This window comes from Capsicum annuum, chromosome 2, assembly GCF_002878395.1.
Source record: "Capsicum annuum cultivar UCD-10X-F1 chromosome 2, UCD10Xv1.1, whole genome shotgun sequence".
Lineage (NCBI taxonomy): Eukaryota > Viridiplantae > Streptophyta > Magnoliopsida > Solanales > Solanaceae > Capsicum > Capsicum annuum.
In genome coordinates this window covers 112,123,513-112,132,999 of record NC_061112.1, presented here as the reverse complement: position 1 = coordinate 112,132,999, position 9,487 = coordinate 112,123,513, and the positions used below count along the sequence as shown (strand labels likewise).

At 36.3% G+C, this 9,487-nt stretch overlaps 1 protein-coding gene across 4 annotated transcripts; it reads left to right on the top strand.

Moving 5' to 3' along the window:
• The first annotated feature begins 4,634 nt into the window (after positions 1-4,634).
• LOC107858969 (putative pentatricopeptide repeat-containing protein At5g43820) lies at positions 4,635-9,487 on the top strand. 4 transcript variants are annotated; one of them, XM_047406618.1, is made up of 3 exons: positions 4,635-7,101; positions 8,277-8,405; positions 9,054-9,487. In XM_047406618.1, the coding sequence occupies exon 1, from the start codon at positions 5,047-5,049 to the stop codon at positions 6,667-6,669; it is 1,623 nt and encodes a 540-aa protein (XP_047262574.1). In that variant the 5' UTR covers positions 4,635-5,046; the 3' UTR covers positions 6,670-7,101; positions 8,277-8,405; positions 9,054-9,487. The 4 variants fall into 4 exon arrangements, with proteins under 4 accessions (XP_047262574.1, XP_047262575.1, XP_016559286.1 ...); XM_047406619.1 differs by having other exon boundaries at positions 4,635-7,470; XM_016703800.2 differs by having other exon boundaries at positions 4,635-7,730; positions 8,277-9,487.

Here is a 9,487-nt window from a genome sequence, read left to right as displayed (position 1 = left end):
GAGTAATTCTTCCTTCCCTCTAGCACCCCTTAGTTGGTTGCAATAGCATTTCAAATATGCTACAGGATCGCCATGTCTATCATACTTCTCAAACTTCGGCATTTTAAAACCAAGAGGAAGATGAACACCTGGAAACATGCACAGATCTTTATGTGAGACACTTTTGTACCCCCAAGTCCTTGCAAGTTTTTCATATCCAATTCCAAACTTCTCAATTTTCTGGTCATTTCCTCTTTTTCTTCTGTCATAACAAGCTTCTCAGTGTTAAGAGGAAATTCAGACGGTTGAGTGTAACCATAAGGACTAGTTGACTTAAATGTGGGTTCAGGAGTATAATGTTGATCACCAAAAATATTCAATACAAGGTCTCTCGCAGAATGGGGACGCACAACCGGTGGATAAACCTCAAAAGTAGGAGCTTTGAGGGGAATTGGTGCTGCAAAAACATGAATAGTAGGTGGAGCCGAGCATGTGGTAGCTTTGTGTTGAGGAGTGAGGAAATAAATATTAGAAGTGTTTGGATAGTGTTGCCCAGGAGTAGATCCTGATGCATGTTGTGGCATGTCAACAAAAATAGAAAACTGTGCATGTGACACTGTAGGCAAACTAGAAAGATATTCCAGATTATCAGTGGGAAATGGAGGAGGCAGAAACTTATTAGCCCAAGGTCGATGCATTTCTATCATTTGCTGCCTTAATTTTCAAATCTCTTCATTAGCTCCTAAATTCTTATTACCCGAACTCTCTATCAGATCAGTGACAACAACATCAGTATCCTTGTTGGCCATAACTCTCTTCGACTTGGTGAAGTATGAAGGACTAACCAAAATGCCACAAACAACCACCTTAAACTAACTGGACAAGAGATAACAAATGCGTTAGAGTTCAACACTTTCTCAAAACCTTTTTTTTTTACTTTTTCTTTGAAAAGATCACCGAACCCAAGAAGGGCACCTATGTATCTCACTCTCGAGAGAGGAGAATCAGGTGTGCGTAGTTCGTGAAGTCTTGTCAAAATGGACAATTAAACTCTTTTTCTTTTTCTTGAAATTTTTAAAAGAAAAGAAAAATGAAAAATTGTCAAAAGAATAGACGAAAATATTTTTGAATTTTTTAGCTTTAATAACCTATACAAAATGAAACCTATGATTACCAAAGAAACTCTTTTTGGATTTTCAATTTTGAATTTCATATGAAAATGAAACTTGAACCTATTAAAGAAAAATCTTTTTGTAGTTTTCTGTTAAAGATGTATATGAAACACCTACTCTACTAACGACTGAAGAAAATCTTTTTGAATTTTTAAATAAGATCCCCGAACTAACAATAGGTTACCTACGTATCTTATAACACGAAAGAGGAGAATCAGGGGTGCGTAGTTCGTCCAGATAGGACAATTAAGGATTAAATAACGAACTAAACCCTGATTTGAGAGACACGACCAAAGACAGACGATGAACAATAAAAATAATTTTTTTTTTTGAGTTTTCAGTTTGACACGTAAAATAAAAATGACACCAACAAATATGAAAGGAAAATCTTTTTGGTATTTTTGTTATATGCAATGTACAAAAATTTTACCATTTTTTTTGAATTTTCCTTTTATAAAAAGCTCTCATTGAAAAAAAATCTTTTTCAAGTTTTCGAGTTGCGAATGCTTGCTAAAGGAAACAAAAGAAAAATCTTTTTGATGTTTTATTTTTTGAAAAATGAGTGCAAAAAGTAAAAAAATCTTAAGCCATAAAGAACCCTAAAAACTACGAAACACTTTTTGATTCACCCTTTCTCTTTTTTTTTATCCATGCCTACACACCTTTCTTTAATCCTAGCACATGCTTTCCCCAAATCAATTCGTCAAATGACCCTGTTGTCCTAAAAAATGCAACAATAAGCACGTAAGGATGCTTTAGGGTGAGTCTCCTACAAAGGACCAAGTGGGTCCCATTAGGTCTCAATATGATGCAAATAAGCATGACCTAAAGACTGACCTACGCTGGGGTTCACTAATAAGACTGTTTGGGGGGGGGGGGTATGGTCGATAGTGGCTGCGACAGCTTTCCACCCACTCCATATGTCCGACGGCTCCCCCTCTTAAAATAAAGGTGACTCAACTAGAGTTCGTGTACACGACATGCACTCCGAGACTTGTTGCAGAAAGAATTGACTCGGGTTATGCAAATAATGCTAGATATAAAGCGGTAACACATAAAAAAACTGTAAACACGTAGCACATAGGCACACAACAATGATAAAATAAATTCAAATAATAACACAAACAATGTTTATACACCCATAATGTCAAACTAAGCCTATACAATTCCAAAAATAAGTTCGAATTCTGTAAAGTCCCCAGCTGAGTCGCCAGAGCTGTCACACCCCTTTTAACTCCAAAAATATTGATTTTAAAGTTTAAAAGGTTTTTTTTTATTGAAGTGACAAAATGTGAAAAGTTTGTTTCGAAAAAGCATTATTTATATTCAAAACTCAGAGTCGCCGCTTGGCATAATCGGGTGTGCCAAGTCACCTTCGAAAAATCTTTTTCAAAATGATTTAAATCTTTAAACTAGTTGGCGAACAGATATTCCGGCTAAGAAATTTTGTTGACCGAGGGGAAGGTGTTAGGCACCCCTTGGACTCGTGGTTTGACCATGGTCGCTTGGCGGAGCATATCGGCTAATTTGACATTACAAGTGCATAAATCACATAAAGAACATAAAACGATCAATCAAGCACACAACACAGAACAATCCAAAATTCAGTGTCCAGTCCACTTATACAGTCCCAAAAAATGAAAAATGCAAAAATGTAACCTACTCTATTATAAACTAATCCTGAACTATGCTCCCATGCTACCCGAAGCCTCGGGCCTTCATCACGAATGTCCTCCAAATACAAAATACTTCGGGGCATTCTCCGGCGAATAAATACAAATGATCGCGGGGCATTCCCCGATTAAACGAATACATTTCCAAATGAAAGAACTAAGACCAAACCATTCAACGCAAATTTTCACATTCAAACACTCAACAAGAAAATAATTATTCATAAACTTTTGCCTACCAGAGCCTACTTTTGCCTATTCATTTCAACGCATCATAATTCTATCACATCTCGACAACATTCATGCTTATTCCGGATTAAATAAAACAATAATAAATCAAAATTGATCTATATATCCTTTTCGTCAATTTTCAATCCACCCCCAACTTCTTTTCATCAATCCATTAAAACATGATCAAATTCAATCCTCAAACCACCAAAGTCGAACCACCAAGCATCACGATCGTAACATCAACATCATCAAACAATCATAATTACCCAACATACAAATCATGGCCATTTCAACGAATTAAAATAAAGAAGAGAGAATAGGTTAAAGAAATGGACTTCATTTGGAGCTTTCGAACTCAATGCTATTCGAATAAAGAGAGTCCGTACCTGGAAACCTCAAATAGAACCTCCGACAATGAACTCCCGACTTCGACAAACCCAAAATTCGAACTGACCCGATAAGCTGACTGACCCATTTTAATTAATAGTTTTTCTATTGGGGTTTTGGGTCGGAAATGGGAACTGGCGCGTGTGAATCGCGGATTCCTCGTGTTCAGCGACGATGGAGGCTTCGATTTCTTTGGTCTCTGTTTTTGCGTTTTTCGATGAGGTCGTTTTGGTTCGAAATTGGAGCTGGCAGGATATTCTCCGGCGAGAATCTGCCGGAATAGTAACAGCGACGTGTGTTCCGATCAACTCTCTCTCTATTTTTATCCCCGTCGATCTCTCTCTCAATTTCACTATCTAGCTGATTTTCTTTTCTCTCTCGCCTCACTCTCTTCTCTCTCCATGTATCGATGTGCGGCTAAGTGTATTATCGTGTATTTGTGATGAAAATTGGGGGTATCACTGTGGGTGTATTATGAAGAAGGAAAAAGAAATTAGAGTGTGTTAATGATGAGGTTTGTCGGTGCTCCCTCTTTTTTGTAGAAAATGGATGCTGATGGTGAGTATATCTCTACTCTCAGGATTCCGTATGAGTCTATATTATATTATGTGTAGTGGTATATATGTGAGTGGGTTTCCAATGAGGTCCTTAGTGTGTATGTGTGTATATAATTCAAAAAAAATGGCAAAAGGTCCCCAATTCTATTATGGTCCAAAAAACGTGTAAAGGGGTAGAGGGGTTGGGTAGCGGTGAGGTGTTCGCTTTTAATTGGAGAGGTGGTTAAGATAGAATTAAAATAAGGTAAAATTTGTTAAGGGTTGTTATTTTTGTCATTTTATGGAGGAATAATTACATGGTTGAGGGTACACGATAGGATAAGGTAAAAATGAGTAGAAGTGATATCAGGAAGGGATAAAATTAGGTGTCTATAGAAATTGTTTGATTGAAAAATAAGTTATTTTAAAATTAATTATCTTATAATTATAGAATAATTAATTTTGTGATGAAAATTAAATATGAGATAAATTTATTTTAAATTAATTTTAACATCAATTATTAGTTATCCTCGTACCAAATGAGCCCAAGCATATATTTAACGCTGAATTAAACGAGGGCAGTGGTTTCGGTCCAATTTCTGCCTCATGGGATTGTGTAACCAGTACTCCAATACGACGTCATTCAACGCAGCGCGCCAGGAAGTAACAGTGACTTTAGCGTCTTTCGAATTTTAAAAATTAAATAAAAGGAATAAAATAAATTTTTAATATTTTAGCTCCAACAATTAAAAATTATCTCAATATCTATTAAAGTTTGATAATTTCACAAAATTATTAATAACTATTAAAGTTGTTAAATAAATTCGCAAAGTTATTTAAGTGTTCAAAATTATTGGATAATTAATAATATTGTGTTTTTCACTTGTTCAAAAATAACGGTATGAACTGCTTATTTTTTATCCTTCTCATCAGATTTTATTATGTGGGGATAAATTGAGTTTGTTGAGTTTGTTGTTGTTGTGTTACAGAGGAGGTTTTTCTGAGTCATTGTTCTCCATTGTCATCTTCAAATCAGGAAAAAAAGAATTCCTAAATCAATAGTGAATTACGATGCTTGTAACAAGATTCTTCAGTTCCAGGTCCACTGTTCTCAATCTTTCTTCATTAATTTCTACATATTCATCATTACCCAACAGCAAATTCCCAACTAATTTAGACGAATCCCAGGTCCTAAATCAACTTTCCGACCTTTTACCCATACGCCAAACCTCAACAATCGAAAAACCGATTCCTCCACATTCCTCCGAACGAAACAATCACTTTACGGTTTTCGACAATCTTTTAACTCCCGCAGATAAATTAAGCGGCATTTTTCTTCAGAAACTTAAGGGAAAAACTGCAATTGAGAAAGCATTGTCATCCGTTGACGTAGAATTAACGGCTGATTTAGTTGATAAAGTTGTAAACAAAGGGAATTTAGATGCTGCATCAATTGCTACTTTTTTCAATTGGGTTATTAAACAACAAAATATACCTATTGATAATGATATTTATTGTATAATCATTAAAGCATTAGGGAGGAGGAAGTTTTTCGGGATGATGATTGAAACGTTGAAGGAAATGATGAATAAAGGAATTGTGCCTAATTTAGAGATACTTAGCATTGTGTTTGATAGCTTTATTCGAGCTCGACAGATTTCAAAGGCTATACAGTTGTTTAATGGATTGGAGGAGTATGGATTGAGATGTGATACTGAGACAGTTAATGTTGTTTTACGATGTTTATGTCGTAGATCACATGTAGGTGCTGCCAGTTCATTACTTGTGAAAATGAAAGAGAAGGTTTCGTTTGATGTCACAACGTATAATATAGTTATTGGTGGATGGTCGAGGTTTGGAAGAGTTAAGGAAGTCGAGAGAATCGTGAAAGCAATGGTGGATGATGGACTTGAGGCGAATAATTTGACTTATAGTTATGTTCTTGAATGTCTAGGGAGAGCTGGTAGAATTGATGATGCTGTTGAGATTTTCGAGGGCTTGGAAGAAAAAGGGTGTGCGCTTGATGCTGGGATCTACAATGCAATGATATTGAATTTTATTGCACAGGGTGAAATTGATGAATCATTTAAATATTATGAGAGGATGTTAAATACGGAATGTGAGCCAAATGCTGTTACTTATATGAGACTAATATCAGCTTTTCTGAAAGCTAGAAGAGTAGCCGATGCAATTGAAATGTTTGATGAAATGTTAAGCCGTGGGATGATTGTAACCACAGGGACTGTCACCTCTTTTCTTGAGCCTTTATGTAGCTATGGTCCGCCTCATGCAGCTCTAATGATTTATAAGAAGGCGAGACAAGCTGGATGTACGATATCCTTGAGTGCGTACAAGTTGCTGCTTATGCGGCTTTCTAGGTTTGGGAAATGTGGTATGCTGTTAAACATCTGGAATGAGATGCAAGAAAGTGGTTATTCTTCCGATATGCAAGTTTATGAGTATGTCATCAATGGGCTCTGCAACGTAGGACAGCTTGAAAATGCTGTCCTGGTAGTGGAGGAAGCTTTAGAGAAAGGATTTTACCCTAGCAGGCTTATTTGTAGCAAATTAAACAACAAGCTACTAGCTTCGAACAAAATAGAGATTGCTTACAGGCTCTTTCTAAAGATAAAAACTGCACGGGCAAAGCAAAATTCGCAAACAAACTGGCGTGCTAAAGGGTGGCATTTCTAATCTTTGCACAGTGAGCTGGTTAGTGCAACTGTATCTGCTTTCAGAGTGTTTGAATATGACAATAATCCAGGATCAACCTTCACTACCCTTAGCTGCCACTGGCAGTGAACTGAATCTGCTCTTTTGCTTTCCAAATGGGCGTCTGCTATCTTGTACAGAGGGGTAATGTTTGAGAAATTATGTGAAGCAACAGGGAATGGAGTATTGATTTGCATTTATCATGGATGGGGTAATATATGAAAAATTCATTGAAGAATGGGGAACGGAAGTATTACTTTCTTCGCTAGAAGTTGTTCTGTTGATAGTATGGAAAAGTCATTCCAATCTGAATCACATATTTAATTTTGACCATTGAGGTGAGTGCTTCTAGTTGGCGGCAAGTTGTGCAGCTGGCAATGAGTGCATTCTAACTTCCGTGGTAGCTGTAACATGGCAAGTAACTAAAAGTCTCTATCTTGTTTATTATGAACAATTCATATAAAAAAATTAGAATCATGACTGATTTTAATCCCAGGGAGGGGGCGGAGGGGTTTGAAAAAGCATCTCAGAATGCATCTCTGATGTTGAGTGAGGAATAATGATGAAATGGTTGCATCTCTGGGTTAGGAACTGGGAAGGTTGATTTTTTCGTGGACAGATGTACAAAAAGATATTTTCCCATCATACAAGTCCTCCTTAAACCAGTTCTGAGGTTCCATTATTTATCCTATAGGATGCAGGGGAAGAAAGTTAAAGGGAAATGAAAGGTCTCTCAGCCAGTCTATACACTATACATTTATACGTGTGCTTTCACATCAATAGGTGACACCCTTGTGCTTTAGTTATAAAGAGTAATTACATCATTTGAACGCTCAGAACTTGCATATACAGTACAAGCAAATTGTAAACCATACTCTCTCTATGAACTGAAATGTAGAAATTGCTTCTCTCTGTATATCTCTCTCGTACTTGGTTCTTTTGTAAAGAAAATTCAAACAACTGCCATACATAAACTTGTATCCAGTTTGGAGTGAGGAACTAATGCTTTTAGTTCCACAAGATTATACGAGACTTTATAACTGGTAATAATTTCTTTCACCTTTCTTGGACAATCTTGGCAAATTTTTTTCTCCTTTTTATTTTCCTTCCTCTTGGTGTGCCTATTTTTGTCTATATGATTTACTTTGATGATGTGGCATAATCAGTTGGTATAGAGGATTATTGAAAAAAACATAAAGTTCATAGAGGCTTGTATACAGGTTTGTTCAGGAGGGCAAACGAAAGTGAACTTCTTTGGTTTAACAATCCAAGTAGTACATCAGTTTTAGTAATTTTACTGAAGCCTTATTTCTATACGTTTTAACCTTTATTGTCATTAATGTAACTAACTGAGCTGAATTAGATGTATAGAAAAATGCTTCTGTCTTTTCTTACTGTATGCTTGACACCTGTTGATCAATTTAATCCAGGATTTATTTTTAGCTTGTTATTTGAATTAATTGTTTCTCTGGAGGTATGAGTGACTGATAGGTCTACATGTGCTTTGGATTGTGACTTGGTCTGTTATTATGGACATTGTAGTAGCTTAAGTAGGTGGTAACTGATTCATTTTAGTATTTGCGGTGCAGGTTAAATGGGTGGAGCAGGATGTGAGCTTTGTCTTTCATCAGTTCTGGGAGTGATTTTTCTTTATCAGCTCAGATTTCCTCAAGGAAATCATGAAAGCTTGACTCTTGAAAATAAATGTTATATCTCTTGTAAGTCTCCCAGAAGTAAAGATAGATATTTGCTTGTTCGCATTTGATGATCAACTGTTTCAAGAATTTTAGGATTTGGTTTTTCGTTCACCTTAGTCTTTTGCACAATGGAGAACTATTCTAACATTCCACTGTTACTTCTCTGTATTCTTGTACTACTTTATCATATCAAAAGTTTCTTGAACCAAATATGCTGGAGTGATCATCTAGTTCTAAAATAAATTGCCTATCACTGCACATGTTATCTTTTGTTTTCTCGAAAAGATCTTATTTCATTTTTTCTATTATTTAAATTGGAGTGGTGCTTCAAATTCCAAGTATGGTGAAGGTACGTCGCCATGGTATTATCAGGTTTCCATATGATGCTTTTTCCTCCGATCGTACTTCCCAGAGAAAGAGAGAATTTGAAATGTAAGCTATGTGTGTTTATCTACTTTATTTGTTGTTATATTTGTGTGCAGATTATTTTCATTTGCAAAGGTTGGCATTCCACGAAATCTCTGCATTTGCCGGTTCCTGTTTCAAGTTATATTCAGATGAAACATATGAGATTGGAAAAACTGTTGCAATTAGCATGATTTAAACTTGACGACTTGACTCCTTTGTATCAAATTCCTTGACAAATATGTTGTCATATCTGACTTGCAGAAATGGTGTCTGATGCTTCGGTTGTATGGATTTAATATTGCGGATATGCCAGATTAGGCCCTAAAGTACTGGAGATGATGGTCAGGGGATTCAACCTGGTTTGCTTCTTTAGTGAGCTTAAGCTTCTAGTATTGCTCGGGCACAAGAATCCCTTTTTGCAGATCTTTTCATGGACTTATACTTGAGGAGATGTTGGGTTGAGGAAGCATGTTACCTTGGAGAATGCTGGGGTTATTATGCATGCTAACTTGGTGTTTATCATTTGCAGTCACGAGGTTTTTGAAGAGATCCCCGTTAAGGATGTTGTTTAATTTGTGGAACAGAGAAACCGCCAGTAATGCTCAAAGTGACCTCGCAAGAGAGGCTATTTATGTATACAACGTGATGAATAACCATCGATGTATTTGCACTAATCCAAGGACCTTGGATGAGCA